This window comes from Anolis sagrei, chromosome 11, assembly GCF_037176765.1.
Source record: "Anolis sagrei isolate rAnoSag1 chromosome 11, rAnoSag1.mat, whole genome shotgun sequence".
NCBI classification, from domain to species: domain Eukaryota; kingdom Metazoa; phylum Chordata; class Lepidosauria; order Squamata; family Dactyloidae; genus Anolis; species Anolis sagrei.
In genome coordinates this window covers 27,915,106-27,930,945 of record NC_090031.1, presented here as the reverse complement: position 1 = coordinate 27,930,945, position 15,840 = coordinate 27,915,106, and the positions used below count along the sequence as shown (strand labels likewise).

Here is a 15,840-nt window from a genome sequence, read left to right as displayed (position 1 = left end):
CTGCCGTCAAGGAAGGCCCCGCGCAAGCCCTCCTGGCAGATGGCCACCCCTTCCTTTGGCGCTGTTTCCTCGCCGAGCCCGTTTCCCTTGGTGCTCCCTGGGCCAAGAGCAACACGGGGGCCCCTTCAAGCCGCAGGAAGCTCAAAGGCCGTGTGTTGAATAGGCCCCTAGCTCTGGGCCTCCCTCCTTCCCTAGGTTGACTCACCGAAATGGGAAAACAGGGGAGGCTTTGTGGGGGGAGGCTTTGTGGGAAGGAAGGCGTTGCATTGAATGAAGTTGAGAGCCGAGCAGTGGGCGTACCTTCCTAGAACTCCTTTTTTGCATTGATTGGATTGTTGATTTCCCTTTGTGGGCGGGGATTGGGGCTTGCAGAGCCCCGATTGGAGGCGCGCTCTCTTTGGCTTTGGATTGAGAGCTGAGCAGGGGGAGCGTTTTCACAACCCTATCTCCTTTGGTGGGGCGGTGCCTGGAGACTTGCAGCGCCGTGATTGGGGCAGAGTGGGCAGTGGGCGTGCCATCACATTCCTTCTCTTCCTCCTTTGTGGGCGGGGCTGAGGACTGGAGAGCAGGGGGCGGGGTTTGAACCTTGCAGCGCTGTGATTGGGGTTGGACTAAGCAGTGGGCGTGCCTTCAGTCTGTTTACTCCGCCTTTGTGGGCGGGGACTTGTTGAGCCCTGACTGAAGGCGCGCTTCCCCCTCCCCTTGGCTCCCCCTTTGTGTGGGGGGGGGGTCTAAATGTTGCAGGGCTGTGATTGGGTCAGACTGATCAGTAGGCGTGCCTTCATGTTCTGTTTACTCCGCCTTTGCTTGGGATTGTTGATCGCTGATTGGAGGCTGGTCCCCCCATGGGCAGAGCAAAGGCGAGGGGGCTGGCTGACCCTGTAAAGAGAGCTCAGTCTCAGCTGGAGATGCCATGGCGAGTGGGTGGTTCTTCCTCTTCTCCCTCCTGGCCTCTCTCCTGAGTGGGACTTGGTGCTGGTCTGGGCCAGGCTTCCATGTTGCCTCGCCTCCTCCTCGCTGCGAGCCCATCTCCATCCCAATGTGCTTGGGCATTGGCTACAACCTGACGCGGATGCCCAACCTGCTGGGTCACACGGGCCAGGCCGAGGCCTCGTTGGCACTGCAGGCCTTTGCCCCGCTGGTCTCATACGGCTGCCATGCCCGACTGCGCTTCTTCCTCTGCTCGCTCTTCGCGCCCATGTGCACCGAGCAGGTCCCCCGCGCCATCCCGGCCTGCCGGCCCATGTGCGAAGCAGCCCGCCGTCGCTGTGGGCCGGTTCTGGCCCACTTCCGCTTTGAGTGGCCGCCCGCCTTGGACTGTGCCCGTCTTCCGACGCGGCACGACCCCCACGCGCTCTGCATGGAGGACCCCGACGCTCAGGACGAGGAGGAAGGGGACGGACTACACACGGATACGGAGGACCGTCCACAGCACTCCCCTCAACGCCGCGGATATGGCATGCTTCCTGTCGCACCTCCGCCGCCACCTGCTGTTCCGTCATCTGGACCTGTGTGCGCTTCCGCCAAGCTGCTCTTCGTGCGCGGGCTGGGCGCCTGCCTCCCTCGCTGCACTCCGAGCGTGGACGTGTTTTGGTCGCGTCACGACAAAGCGCTGGCTTCCTCCTGGGCGTGCGCTTGGGCCGCACTCTGCTTCGCCTCCACTGCCTTCGCATTGCTCACGTTTCTACTCGAGCCACGCCGCTTCCGCTACCCGGAGCGGCCCATCGCGTTCCTCTGCGTCTGCTACAACGCTCACGCGGCAGGTTTCCTCTTGCGCGGCTTAGCTGGGAGCGAGCGCCTCTCCTGCGGGGAAGACGCTGACAGCGGGGCTCGCTTCCTGCTCCCGACGGGGACGGCTCTTGCACATGCGCCATGCGCTTTAGCCTTCTTGTTGACTTCCTTCCCGGGAATGGCGTCATCATGTTGGTGGGCCGTGTTAGCCTTGGCGTGGTTCCTTGCGGCGGGGAAGAAGTGGGGCCACGAAGCCATCGGTGCACTGAGTCGCTACTTCCACCTTGCCGCCTGGGGCCTACCCGCAATCCAGTCCGCCGCCGCATTGGCCTTAGGCGCTGTCTCTGCTGACGAGCTCACTGGTCTCTGTGCCGTCTCCGCTTCCGGCGGAAGTGCCCTCTCGTTGGTTTTAGTGCTGGCTCCCCTCGCGGCCTGCCTCTTCGCTGGGACTTCCTTCCTCCTGGCAGGCTTCACCGCCCTCTTCCGCATCCGCCGCACTCTCAAGACTGAAGGATCCGACACACAAAAGCTGGAGAGGCTCATGCTCCGACTAGGCCTCTTCTCCCTCCTCTATGCACTCCCTGCTTCTGCAGTCCTAGGCTGCCTGCTCTATGAGAGCGCACATGCGCAGCGCTGGGCCGAGCTGGCCTGGGCCCGCGCCTGCGCAGAAACAGAAGGGGAGGAGCCCGACTGCCGCTTGCCGGCCTCCATCCCCGCCGCTCCTGTCTTCCTTCTCAAGATCTGCATGTCCTTCGCCGTCGGGATCTCTTCCGGCGCCTGGGTCTGGAGCCCCAAGACGCTGCAGGCCTGGCAAGGCCTCTGCCGGAAGAAGGCTCGGGGCCCACCCCGGAAGGAAGCCCAGGAGAACTCGCACTTCCGCCGGAAGGCCTTCCCCAAACCGGAAGCAGGGCCCTAGAGACAGGTACCAACTTTGGTTCTGAGGGAGAGACATTGTGCTATAACTGGGCCGTAAAGCCTAGCACCAACTCTTCAGGGAGAGACATTGTGCTATCCTTGGGCCCTTCAAGTGTTTTGGACTCCCAATTCCCACAATTCCTAGCAGAGTCAGGCCTCTTCTTTTTCCCCCTCAGCCTACGCACTTCCTCCAGAAAGCCCTCCAAACCAGAGGCTGGGCTGTAGATAAAGGTACCACGTGTTTTGGACACCAACTCCCACAATTCCTAACAGCATGGCCTCAGTGTTAGCAGACCTCAGTCTGTGATAGGCTTCGGTATAAGAAGGCCTCAGTGGGAGAAAGGCCTCAGAGTGAGATAGGCCAGGTGTAAGAAGAGATAGACCAGGCATGGGCAAAGTTCAGACCGCCAGATGTTTTGGACTCCAATTCCCACAATTCCTAGCAGCATCAGGCCTCTTTTCCCCCCTCAGACAGTTGTCTACACACTTCCGCTGGAAAGCCCTCCAAATAGAAGCCGGGCTGTAGAGGACGGTACCAAGTGTTTTCGACTCCGACTCCCACAATTCCTAACAGCATGTCCTCAGTGTTAGCAGACGTCAGTCTGTGATAGGCTTCAGTATAAGAAGGCCTCAGTGTTAATTCGCATCAGTGGGAGAGAGGCTTCACTATGAGGTAGGTCTCAGTGGGAGAAAGGCCTCAGAGTGAAGTAGGTCAGATGCGAGAAAAAATAGACCAGGCATGGGCAAAGTTTGGCCCTCCAGGTATTTTGTACTCCAACTCCCACAATTCCTAGCAGCCTCAGTTCCTTTCCTTTTCCTTCTCAGCCACTTGCCTACGCACTTCCAACATAAGGCCTTCCAAACCGGAAGCCGGGCTGTAGAGACAGGTACCCACTTTGTTTCTGCATGAGAGGCCTTCTCTCCAGGCGTTTTGGGCTCCCAACCCCCACAATTCCCTCAAACCCCTTCCTCACGCACATCCGCCAGAAGGCCCTCCCCAAACTGGGAGCCGGGCCTTAGAGACAGGTACTCAGAGGGAGAGACATTGTGCTGTATTTGGGCCTTCTCTCCAGGTGTTTTGGACTCCAACTCCCACAATTCCTAACAGCATGTCCTCAGTGTTAGCAGACCTCAGTCTGTGATAGGCTTTGGTATAAGAAGGCCTCAGTGTTAGTTTGCATCAGTGTGAGAGAGGCTTCAGTGGGAAAAAAGGCCTCAGAGTGAGATAGGCCATGTGTGAGAAGAGATAGACCAGGTATGGGAAAAGTTTGGCCCTCCAGGTATTTTGTACTCCAACTCCCACAATTCCTAGCAGCCTCGGTCCCTTTCCTTTTCCCTCTCAGGCTCTTTATGCACTTCCGTCAGAAGGCTCTCCAAACTGGAAGCTGGGCTGTAGAGATAAGTACCAACTCTGTTTCTGCAGGAGAGACATCATGCTATACTTGGGCCCACCCAAGTGTTTTGGACTTCAATTCCCGCAGACCCCTTCCTTATGCATTTCTGCCGGAAGGCCTTCCCCAAGCTGGAAGCCGGGTATTAGAGACAGGTACCAACACTGTTTCTGTGGGAGAGGCATCATGCTATACTTGGGCCTTCTTCCAAGTGTTTTGGACTTCAACTCCCAAAATTCTTAGCAGTCTCAGGCCTCTTCCTCTCACACTTCCGCTGGAATTCCCTCCCCAAACTGGAAGCCGGGCCGTAGAGACAAGCACCAACTCTTTTTCTTCGGGAGAGACATCGTGCTACACTTTGGCCCTCCCTCCAGGTATTTTGGGCTACAACTCCCACAATCCCTCATTCCTTTCCCCCCTCATCCACTTATGCACAACAGCTATCTGATGAAATGAACCAATATTAACCAAGTCATAGAAATCTAGAGTTGGAGGGGACCCCCAAAGTCCATCTAGTCCAACCCCCTTCTTCCAGGCAGAAGGGCACCAAAGAAACTCTCTTGATAGATGGCCAACCAGCCTCTGAACTAATTAATATGCTTCCTCTAATGAGTTGGAAGGGACCCCAAAGGTCCATCTAGCTTAAGCGGCTGAGGAGGAAAAGGAAAGGGCCTGAGGCAGCTAGGAATTGTGGGAGTTGGAGTCCAAAATACCGGGAGGGCCCGAGTTTCCCCCTACCTGGAGGCTGATCTTCATTGGCGCCCAGGACTCCAGGAAATAATTTCAGGATCAAAGGCTCCCATCTCAAAGAGATTCCAATAGAGACCCAAGAGAGACATTTAAAGGGACAGTAGCAACAATAGATGTATGTATGTATGTTTAATTTATGGCCTGGCTCTCAGAGACTCCAAGGAGACACTATCTAGAGACTCCAAAGGAAGACCAATGGAACTACAAGGACACCAAAGAGACACAAAAAGGGATACCTATCCACCCAAGAGACACTCAGTTACATGGGTTTGCTATGCAAAGGGGGCTTCTTTTTGGGGAAGAGTGGGGAGGAAAATGTTTGCACAATTTTGGAACGAGGTAGGAGACCCCCCTTTTTTTCCCCTGTCTCTGTACTCGTTTTATTTAATGCTGTAATTTATTATTTTGGGGCGGGGGGAGATTCTAAAGGGCATTGGTTTGGGCTTGTGTTTCCTCTCGAATAAAAAGAGCCCCTTTGTGACACATTGGAGCCACGGCTGTGTTTTGAAGGAATGTGGGGAGTGGGGGGGAGGGAGGAGGGGAAGGGGCTCTCTTTCTTCCAAACAGCTGCCCTGCTTTCCGGGCTTCAGGCCAAGGGGGAAAGCGGGAGGGAGGCTCGGCAGCTCAAAAAGCCAAGGCGATTTATTCCAGGCTGATTTATCATTATGAGATTGGGACAAGGACTTCCCTCAATCTGGACACTCTTATCTTTCTATTATTTATATATTTGTTTGTTATGAGATTGGGACGAGGACTTCCCGCGATCTCGACACTCTATCTTCCTATTACTATTATTATCATTATTATTATTAGATATTTATTTATTGTTGGATTAGATTGGGATGAGGACTTCCCTTGATCTGGAGACTCCATCTTCCTATTATTATTATTATTATTATTATTATTATTATTTGAAACACAAGATAAGTCCACAGCAGACACTCTGCTGGCTGTTGTATTGGATCACATGTTGGACACTTCCCAAGTGTCTAGGACTGTGTGATGTATCAGCACGCATTATTATTATTATTATTAGATATTTGTTTATTTATTTTTAGATTGGGATGCGGATTTCCCTACACTCTATCTTCCTATTATTATTATTATTATTATTATGAGGTATTTATTAATTAATAGATTGGGATGAGGACTTCCCTTGATGTCGACACTCTGTCTTCCTATTATTATTATTTTACTGACATAAAAGCACAGTATGTCACAGTAAACGAGATCTATATGCTGGATTTTGTATCAAAAATCACAAGTCGAACACTTCCCAAGCGTCTATTATTATTATTATTATTATTATTATTATTATTATTATTATTAGATTGGGACGAGAACACCCCTCAATCTGGGGGCTTCATCTTTCCATTATTATTATTATTATTATCATTATTATTATTATTGACACAAAAACACAGTATGTTACAGCAAACGAGATCTATATGCTGGATTTCGTATCACAAAATCACAAGTCGAACACTTCCCAAGCGTCTAGGACTGTGTGATGTATTTTCGAATGATGCGCACAGATCCAAGTAAGGTGGCCTTTTGCAGTTGACAGATTGTGATTTTGTCAATGTTTATGGTTTCCAAATGCCGGCTGAGAATATTATTATTATTATTATTATTATTATTATTATTATGAGATTGGGATGAGGACTTCTCTCAATCTGGGTGCTTTATCTTTCCATTGTTTTCATTGTTGTTGTTGTTGGGTGCTTTAACTTTCCATTGTTTTCATTGTTGTTGTTGTTGTTGTTGTTATTGGAAACACAACAAGATGAGTCCACAGCAGACAAGACCACTCTGATGGCTGTTGTATTGGATCACATGTCGGACACTTGCCAAGTGTCTAGGACTGTGTTATGTATCGGCAAATAATGCGTGCAGATCCCAGTAAGGTGGCCTTTTGCAGCTGGCAGATGGTCCTTTTGTCAGTGCCGATTGTGTTTAAGTGCAGACCAAGGTCTTTAGGCACTGCATCCAGTGTGTCGATCACCACTGGGAGACTTCCAAGTGTCTCAGACTGTGTGATGTATCGGCGAATAATGCGTGCAGATCCGATTATAGTGGCCTTTTTGCATCTGACAAATGATGATTTTGTCAGCGCTGATTGCGTTTAAGTGCAGGCCAAGGTCTTTAGGCCAGTGTGCCACAGGGACCATCTTGACTGGTTTGTGCCAGAGTCTTTGCAGTTCGATCTTTATTACTATTATAAGAAGAGGGAACTAGAGTGTGTGTGGCGTTTCGAGCACAAGTCAGACCGAACACGACTGTGTGCTTATCTAAGAGCTTATGCTGTGGCAATCGACGCCGCAAAAAAACTCACTTTGCGGCTAATATTGTGTCTGCAAGGAAGTATCCAGCAGAGTTGTTTCAAGTAGTCAGAGTTGTTAAATCCCATCTCACGAGATAAGATCTGCTCCGACCTGGACTTCATGTTAACAGCAGTCTCTGAAGATGTAAAACGAGGACCTGCTTGGCTGGTTGTGATGGATTCATTTCAGTTGGTGCAGCTCGAGGATATGGACAAGACCCTTGGAGAAGCGAGACATACATCCTAGACCCATGCCTATCCTGGCTGATAAAGGAAGCCAGAGGAGGTTTGGCAGGGTGGGTGAAGGTGGTGGTCAATGCATCCCTACAGGAAGGCAAGATTCCAGCCAACTTAAAAGAAGCTGTCATAAAAACCACTGTTGAAAAAAAATCTCCATGAAAACACAATAATAGTAATAATAATAATAATGATAATAATAATAATAATAATAAATGTCATTGATGTAGACTAGGATCGCATTGGCCTTTTGTGCTGCGGCATTGCACTCTTGACTCGTGTTGTGGTCTACTAAGATCTCTTTAATATATAATAATATTATTATTGTCAGGCCATAGACTTCCTTGGTCTGGACACTTCCTATTGATGTAGCCTGGGATTGCATTGGCCCTTTTCTGCTGCTGCATCACACTCTTGACTCGCGTTCAGCTTGTGGTCTACTAAGATCCCTTTGATATATTATAATAATAATAATAATAATAATAATAATAATAATACTATTGTCAGGCCATAGTCTCCACGACTTCCCTCGATCTGAACACTTCCCATTGTAGCCTGGGATCGCATCGGCCTTTTGCACTGCTGCATTGCACCCTTGACTTGTGTTCAGCTTGTGGTCTACTACTTTGATATATATTAATAATATATTACTATTGCCAGGCCATAGTCTCCATGACTTCCCTCAATTTGGACATTTCCCATTGATATAGCCTAGGATCGCACTGGCCTTTTCTGCTGCTGCATCACACTCTTGACTCGTGTTCAACTTGTTGTCTACTAAGACCCCTTTGATATATATTAATGATATATTACCATTGTCAGGCCATAGACTTCCCTTGATCTGGACATTTCCCATTGATGTAGTCTAAGATTGCATTGGCCTTTTTTGCTGCTGCATCACACTTCTTCACTCACATTCACTATGCGCTCTATTAAGACTTTCTAGACCTCATTAAATGCCAGGGATTAACCTATCTTAGGGTGTTGGGTGTCTTGAGAGCCTCATTAGGTCTCTCTCTGTATCCCATATTATTATTATCTTATAATTATTATTCCTATTATTATCTTATTATTATATTATAATTGTATTATAATTATTATTCCTATTATTAACATTGTTATATTAGGGATATTATAATTATTATTCCTACTATTATTATCATATTATTAATTATATTATAATTATTATTCCTATTATTATTATTTCGCGCCTCCGAAAATCCTTTGCTTTGGAAGAGGAAAAGGCACAGAGTAATGCTTGTGGCGTCGTCCATGCGCCTCGGGAAGGCAAACGAAATACGATCTTGCCTTTTTGCCGCAAGAAGGGACTCTTTCTAAGGACGGAAAAGCGGGCGAAGTTGGGGGAAGTTAGGAAAACATTTTCCGAAGGAAAACATTCCGGAGACAGAGACCCCTTTCAGGGCATCCTGCCTGCAGAAGCCAACACAAACTATGGGGCTGGCATCGCACACTGGATCCCTTTGTGTGGCTTTTGGAAAGAGCCAAAAAGGCCAGCTTTGGGCCCAAAAGAGAGGGACGGAGGGGAAACAACACTTAGTTAGAATAGGGCCCTTGTGTTAGCATCCTAATACATTATGATCTTTGAAGGTCTTAAAGCTGAGGATGGGAGGGCAGTCTAGGTGGGTTTTGGGGATCCCTCCATTGAGACCCTCCAATAGCCTTCAATGTTCTTCTGACTTGATGACCCTCCATATGTTTTGCTAGTCAATGTGGCCGCCCTTGCCTTCCTCTGAGGCTGAGAGTGTGTGACTCGGCCCAAGGCATCCCTTGGGTTTTGCGAGAACTGATCTCCAGAGCGGGAAAAGTCTTCTAGGGAAGCAAAGCCAAAGAAGAAGGGAAGGGAAGAATGGAAGCAAGTGTTGAAAAGCAATGGCAAGGGGAGCCTGGTCTCCTGCTGCCCTCTGCTGGCCCTTGCAAAATGACCGCAACCCAAAAGCCTCAAGTTTCCTAGATTGCAGGAGGAGCAAAGCCACAGTCAGCAAGGCGCCTTCAAGGCAGCCACATTTATTTACTTATTGCAGGTGGGAACAGAGTGTGGGGTGAACTGCAACTCCCATCACCTCTTATAATGGTCCGGATTTCTCTTTCAATTCCTTCCCTCCCATCCATTCTTGCTTCTCATCTTTCTTTTTCCTTCCTCTCTTCTCAGATTCTTTCTTTCCCTAAGTCCAATGATCCAACCTGTCCTTCCCACCCATCTTTATTTTTACTTCCTTTTCTTCTTTTCATCCCTTTCTTTTCTTGCTTTATCCTTCCTTCTTTCCCTCTATCCTTCCTTCCCATCCATCTATCCTTATTCCTTCTATCTTTCTTGCATTCCTTTCCTTCTTTCCATGTCCATTTCTTTTTCCTCCGTCCATCTTTCTTCTACGATATCCTTCCTTTCTTCCTATCTATCTATCTCTCTATTTCTATCTATCAATCTATGTATCTATCTATGGTTGTTTCTTCTTTATTTCTTTCCTTCTTTCCATCTTCACCATTTTTCTTTTCCCTCCCTCCCTCTGTTTATTATCCACTCTTCCTTCCTTCCCTACTATCTATCCCTCCCTCTGTCTTCTCTATCCTTCCTTCCAGGGAGGGCCGTGGAAGGCTACAGCTTGGTGTGCTGCTGCTGGGACTCCCCTCCGCCCTCCTCTTTCTCTTCTTCTTCCTCTTCCTCTTCTTCTTTGCCTTCCTCCTCCTCCTTCTCTTCATTCTCTTCCTGCTCCTCCCAGTCGTGCTGGTGGATCATGGCGGGGGAGGGCAGGAGAATGGGCAGGGCCCCAGGCCCCCTCTGGTGCCAAGGGCCCAGGTCCAGCACTGGAAAGAGAGTGCCCTGGAAGCCCCCCCGGAAGGTGTAGAGTGGGACCAGCTCCTGGGGTCCCTGGGTGGCGTCGAAGAAGGTCAGCTCGCCCTTCTCGTAGTGCAGGAAGAGGCCCAGGCGCCGGGGAGGTGGGCCGCAGGGCGGGAGGGCCACGCGGGGCCCTGCAAAGGCTTCCAGGACCCTACCCTCTTTCAGACCCAGCAGCCAAGCTCCCTGCTGGGGGGTCTTGGGTAGTTTAGCTCGCAGCTGCTGCTGTGGGTGGCGTGGACCGAGGGCTGAGGCCTTGACCAGGCCCAGCCGCCAGTGGCTGCGTGCCCCCACCACCACCTCCCAGTAGTGGCGCCCCCAGGAGAAGCCCCTGCTGGTCAGCACCCAGGTGCCCGGCTCTGCCCGCTCTGGAAGGCTTCCCCGGCGCAAAGAGGGTGCCCGGCCCCAGCGCACCACTGTCCCACCCTTTGACAGCTCCAGTGCCGGGTGTGCTGCCGACGAGGGGTCCAGTGTCAGTGCCTCTGGGGCTGTGGGAGGAAGGAAAGAAGGAGGAGGTCAGCAAGGGAGCACGGAAGGGGTGGACCAGAAGAGGAGGAGGAGGAATAGTAGATCCTACCTGGGAGGATCTTGCGTAGCAGCCTCTTCCACACCATCATCTGGACATCATCCTGGTGGAAGTCGGGCTTAAAGGACACCGGGGGAGAGGCACCCCCTTCGGCCGGACGCTGCTGGGTCAGTTCCAACCTAGAGACAGAGCGGAGGGACAGGGAGAGATGGAAGGGACCCAAGGGCCAGACAGTCCAACCTATGGCTCTGCTGGGGGCACCACCTAACCCCTCCCGACAGATGGCCATCCAGGGAAGGAGAAGCTAATGGACCCCCAGGCGACCATTCCCTGGGGCAAATCTCATCGGATATTGGGGAGATGATGGTGGTGATTATGGTAATAGGTCCCACAATAATACTAATAATAACAACAGTAATAATAATAATAGGTCCCACTGTAATAATACAGTAAAAAAAAATCATCATTAGTCCAACAACCACAACAATAATGGATCCCACAATATTGCCACTACTACTAAAAATAATAATAGGTCTCACTTTAATCACCATCATCATTGGTCCCACAATAATAATAATAATAATAATAATAGGTCCCACAGGAAGAAGAAGAGTAAGAGGGTCTCACTGTCGGTGCCTCCAAAGAGCCTGGTGGAACTCAACTCACCTAGAGGGAAGGGAGCCATATTTCTGCAAAAAGAGACAAACAGAGGGTGGTGTGAGCCTGTGCCTCCAAGGCCAAAGGGGGTCAAGGGTTGTCTCTGTGTATGTGCACGTGCCCCCCAACCTACCCGGATGAAGCCCAGCTGGCCCTGGTCGCTGAGGCCCCGCAGGTGTTCCTCCAGCGTCTTGAGCTCCTGCAGGGCCTCCTCGGTCTGCTTGAGCTGGGCCTCCAGGCCGGCCTCCAGACCCGCCACCTGCCTCTCAATGCGCCCCAGGAAGCGGGCCTTCTCCTCGTCCACAAAGCGGTGCAGCTCCTGGAACTGCTTTCGGATCACCCACTTGAAGACGTCCGACTCATTCTGCAAGAGAAGGCCGGGCAAAAGAAAGTGTCACCCCAGGACAAGGCCAGGCCCTCTCCTCTCAAGGGTCCATCATCATCATTATCATCATCATCATCATTATAAAACTTCATAATAATAAAACTTTATATACCACTCCATCTCCCCGAGGTATTATTATTATTATTATTATTATTATTATTATTATTATTACTATTATACTAGCTTGGGTGCCTGGCTTATTTCAGAAAGTCAATTTTGTAATTGTACCAAATGCATAAGGTTGTGGGTGAATTACAACTTCCATCATGCCAAGTTAACCCTGAGATCCTTGATGTTGGCCAAGTTTGCTCTAGATGCATCATGGGTGGTGTTCTGTGTGCTCTCTGGCTGTAGGGTAAGCTACACCTCCCACGATGGTGGGTCAGTCCCCTTAAACCCCTCCAGTAGTTTGAGTGAGTCATGGGGATTCTGTGTGCCAAGTGTGGTCCAGGTCCATCATCAGTGGAAGTCACTATTGCCTGTCCCATAATCAAATTTCGGCATATCAGGTTTGCGTGCCAAGTTTGGTACAGATCCATTGGTGTTTGTGTTCACAGTGCTGTATGGATGTAGGTGAACAACAACTCCCCCAAATCAAGGTGAATTTTCCCCAAAGACCTCCAGTATTTTTTGCTGGATGTGAGCTGGGTCATGGGGGCACTATGTGCCAAGTTTGGCCCAATTCCTTCATTGGTGGAGTTCAGAGGGCTCCTTGATTGCAGGTGAACAATAAATCCCAGTCCCCACAAGCCCAAGGGCCTTCCAGTCTGACCCCTTTCTGCCATAACAGAATATCACTACATCGTTACCCACTATTATCTATTATAATGACTGTTCTGAGACTCATAGAGTTGGAAGGGACCCCAAGAGACATCCAGTCCAACTCTATCCACCAGGCAGGGTGACACCATCGAAGCCCTTCCAAGAGATGGCCACCCAGCTTCTGTGCTATGTCCATGGAGCATCTTTCTCTGCTGGGGCCCCCATGGGTGGCACTCACCGTGATACGTGTCTTGTTGTTCATCAGCTTCCCGAGATGCTCCTCCAGGTCCCTCTGTTGCTGCTGGACCTCCGTCATGAGCGCCGACAGCTCCTCCTGCCAAGTTACAGCCGTTTGGTGCCACATTAAAAGAGTGCAGTGCGGACACTCCCAGGGTCTCTGCCCATGGGACACACCTTGATTCCAGGGAACGCAGAAAAGCCCTTCCTGGTTTTATCTCTTGCCCTTTCTGGTGGCTGGCACTCTCTGGCACAGCTTTGCTTATCCCTGTTGACCACCAACTGCCCTTCATTGCTGGGCTGGAGCCGCCCAACAAACACACCTGATTTGCACATGAGGCCTCCCCTCGTGCAAAGGAGGAATAGAGAAGTCCTTCCTGAGGTTCAGGTGGGGTTTCTTTTCCTGCCATTTGAACCCATTCCTTCATTAGTGTGTAATGGGATATATAACAGCATGGTAACAGCTCTATAACACTGTAATATAATGGCACTATAATTGTGATATAATAGTGCTACAATAGTGTAATGTGATACAACATTACTATAACACTGCAATATAATGGCACTATAAGTGTGATATAATAGTGCTACAATAGTGTAATGTGATACAACATTGCTATAACACTGCAATATAATGGCACTATAAGTGTGATATAATAGTGCTACAATAGTGTAATGTGATACAACATTGCTATAACTGCAATATAATGGCACTATAAGAGTGCTATAATAGTGCAATGTGATATAACATTGCTATAATACTGCAATTTCATGGTGCTATAAGTGTGATATAATAGTGCTACAATAGTGAAATGTGATAGAACATTACCCTAAAACTATGATATAAGGATGCTATGAGTGTGATATGATAGTGCTAAAATAGTGTAATGTGATGTAACATTGCTATAACACTGCAATATCATGGTGCTATAAGTGTGATATAATAGTGCTACAATAGTGTAATGTGGTATAACATTGCAATATCATGGCACTATAATATAAGAGTGCTATAATAGTGCAATGTGATATAACATTGCTATAACACTACAATATCATGGTGCTATAAGTGTGATATAATAGTGCTACAATAATGTGATACATTACCATAAAAATGCAGTATAATGGCTCTATAATATAAGAGTGCTGTAATAGTGTAATGTGATATAACATTGCTATAACACTGCAATATCATGACACTATAAGTGTGATATAATAGTGCTACAATAGTGTAATGTGATATAACACTACCATAAAACTGTGATATAGGGGTGCTATGAGTGTGATATAATAGTGCCAACATAGTATAATGTGATATAACAGTGCTATAACACTGTGATATAAGTGTGCTGTAAGTGTGATATAACAATGCTATACAGCATGACATAATAGTGCTACAACAGTGTAATCAGTGATATTACACTGATAGCACTGTTATATCACATTACACTATTACAGCGCTATTACATCACACAGCACCATTAAAGCACATTGTTATAGCATACTATAATATCTCACTGTTACAGCACTATTATATCACATTATACTTGTAGCACTATATCACACTTATAGCACCATTCTAGCATACTTTTACAGCACTATTACATCACACTGTTACAGCACTATTATATCACACTGTTGTAGCACTATTATTTCACTTATAGCATCATTATAGCACACTATTATATCATGCTTTCACAGCAGTTATATCACATTACACTGTTATAGCACTATTATTTCACACTTATAGCACCATTATAGCGCACGGTTCTATCCTGCTTTTACAGCACTGTTACACCATACTTTTACAGCACTATTATATCACATTACACTGCCGTAGCACTATTATTTCACACTTGTGGAACTTATGCACTGTTAGAGCTCTGTTAAATCAGACTTACAGCACTATAATATCGCAATGTTATATCATAGTACACTGTTGCAGCACAGTTATATCACACAGCACTGTTATAGTGCACTATTATATCATACACTTACAGCAAAATTATATCGCACTGTTATATCACATTACACAGTTGTAGCACTATTATGTAACACTTAAAGCACTGTTACAGCACTATTATATCACAGTAACAGCACTGTTATATCATATCCCAGGGTCTGCTAGTCCATACCGGGTGGTCTTTGCTGTGCACAATGGCCCTCCTGTGCCCCTGTTTGGCCATACTTGCCTTCATACGGCTGTAGACGGTGGACAGAGGGGTGACCTTGTGGTGCCGGTGGACTCCGATGGTTCCACAGAGCCCACAGATGATGGCCTGGTCGCCCTCGCAGAAGAGGCTGAGGGGGTTGCGGTGATCGGGGCAGGACTCTTCTTCCTCTTCCTCAGGCCCATCACCATCACCATCTTCACCTTGGGAGTCCCCTCCTCCTCCTGCACCACGCAGGGCCTCAATGACGCGTGCTAGGCTGACATTTGGGGGAGAGCTGGCCCCGTCGACACTCTGGCGGCAGACGGGGCAGAGGAACTGGGCCTCGGGACCCCCTGAGAGGGAGACCACACAGGGTTTGCAGTAAGAGTGGCCACAGCGCAGCATCAGCGGCTCCCGGAAGACCTCCAGGCAGATGGGGCACAGGAGCTGGTCCTCCAGCTGGTCCAGGCTCAGCTTGCGGGCCATCCAGGCAGGCGCCTTCCAAGGGGGAAAAGTGGCGGATCAATGCATGACAGATAAATAGAATCTGTGTATCTATCTCTTAGGGGTTGGTCCTTGGGTTGATAGATTGATACATAGATAGATACATAGAGCAAATGCTAGACTTGAAAGGAACTCCAAGGGTCATCCAGTCCAACTCCTAAGAGAGAGATACATACATACATACATACATACATACATACATAGACAGTCCAACCCCTAAGAGAGATATATAAATGCATGGATAGATAAATAGACTTGGAAGGGACTCTAAGGGTCAACCAGTCCAACCCCTAAGAGATATATATATATATATACCTTGATACATACATAGAATGCTAGACCTTGAACGGACTCCAAGGGTCCCTAAGAGAGACAGACAGACAGACCAACCTCTAAGACAGAGATGGATGGATAGATA

The 15,840-nt window shown here is 48.6% G+C and overlaps 2 protein-coding genes across 3 annotated transcripts; one reads left to right on the top strand and one right to left on the bottom strand.

Annotated features, from left to right (window-relative positions):
- Positions 1–729: 729 nt before the first annotated feature.
- Positions 730–5,270, top strand: LOC132763432 (frizzled-9-like). 2 transcript variants are annotated; one of them, XM_067472076.1, is made up of 3 exons: positions 730–2,758; positions 3,058–3,572; positions 3,720–5,270. In XM_067472076.1, exon 1 carries the CDS (start codon positions 914–916, stop codon positions 2,645–2,647), a length of 1,734 nt encoding a protein of 577 aa, XP_067328177.1. In that variant the 5' UTR covers positions 730–913; the 3' UTR covers positions 2,648–2,758; positions 3,058–3,572; positions 3,720–5,270. The 2 variants fall into 2 exon arrangements, with proteins under 2 accessions (XP_067328177.1, XP_067328176.1); XM_067472075.1 differs by having other exon boundaries at positions 730–3,572.
- A 4,479-nt stretch (positions 5,271–9,749) lies between these two features.
- Positions 9,750–15,411, bottom strand: LOC132763440 (E3 ubiquitin-protein ligase TRIM50-like). Its single transcript, XM_060756901.2, has 6 exons — positions 14,958–15,411; positions 12,770–12,865; positions 11,518–11,748; positions 11,394–11,416; positions 10,779–10,906; positions 9,750–10,689 (listed from the first exon to the last, which is right to left on the bottom strand). The coding sequence occupies exons 1-6, from the start codon at positions 15,402–15,404 to the stop codon at positions 9,962–9,964; spliced, it is 1,653 nt and encodes a 550-aa protein (XP_060612884.2). The 5' UTR covers positions 15,405–15,411; the 3' UTR covers positions 9,750–9,961.
- Positions 15,412–15,840: the final 429 nt, after the last annotated feature.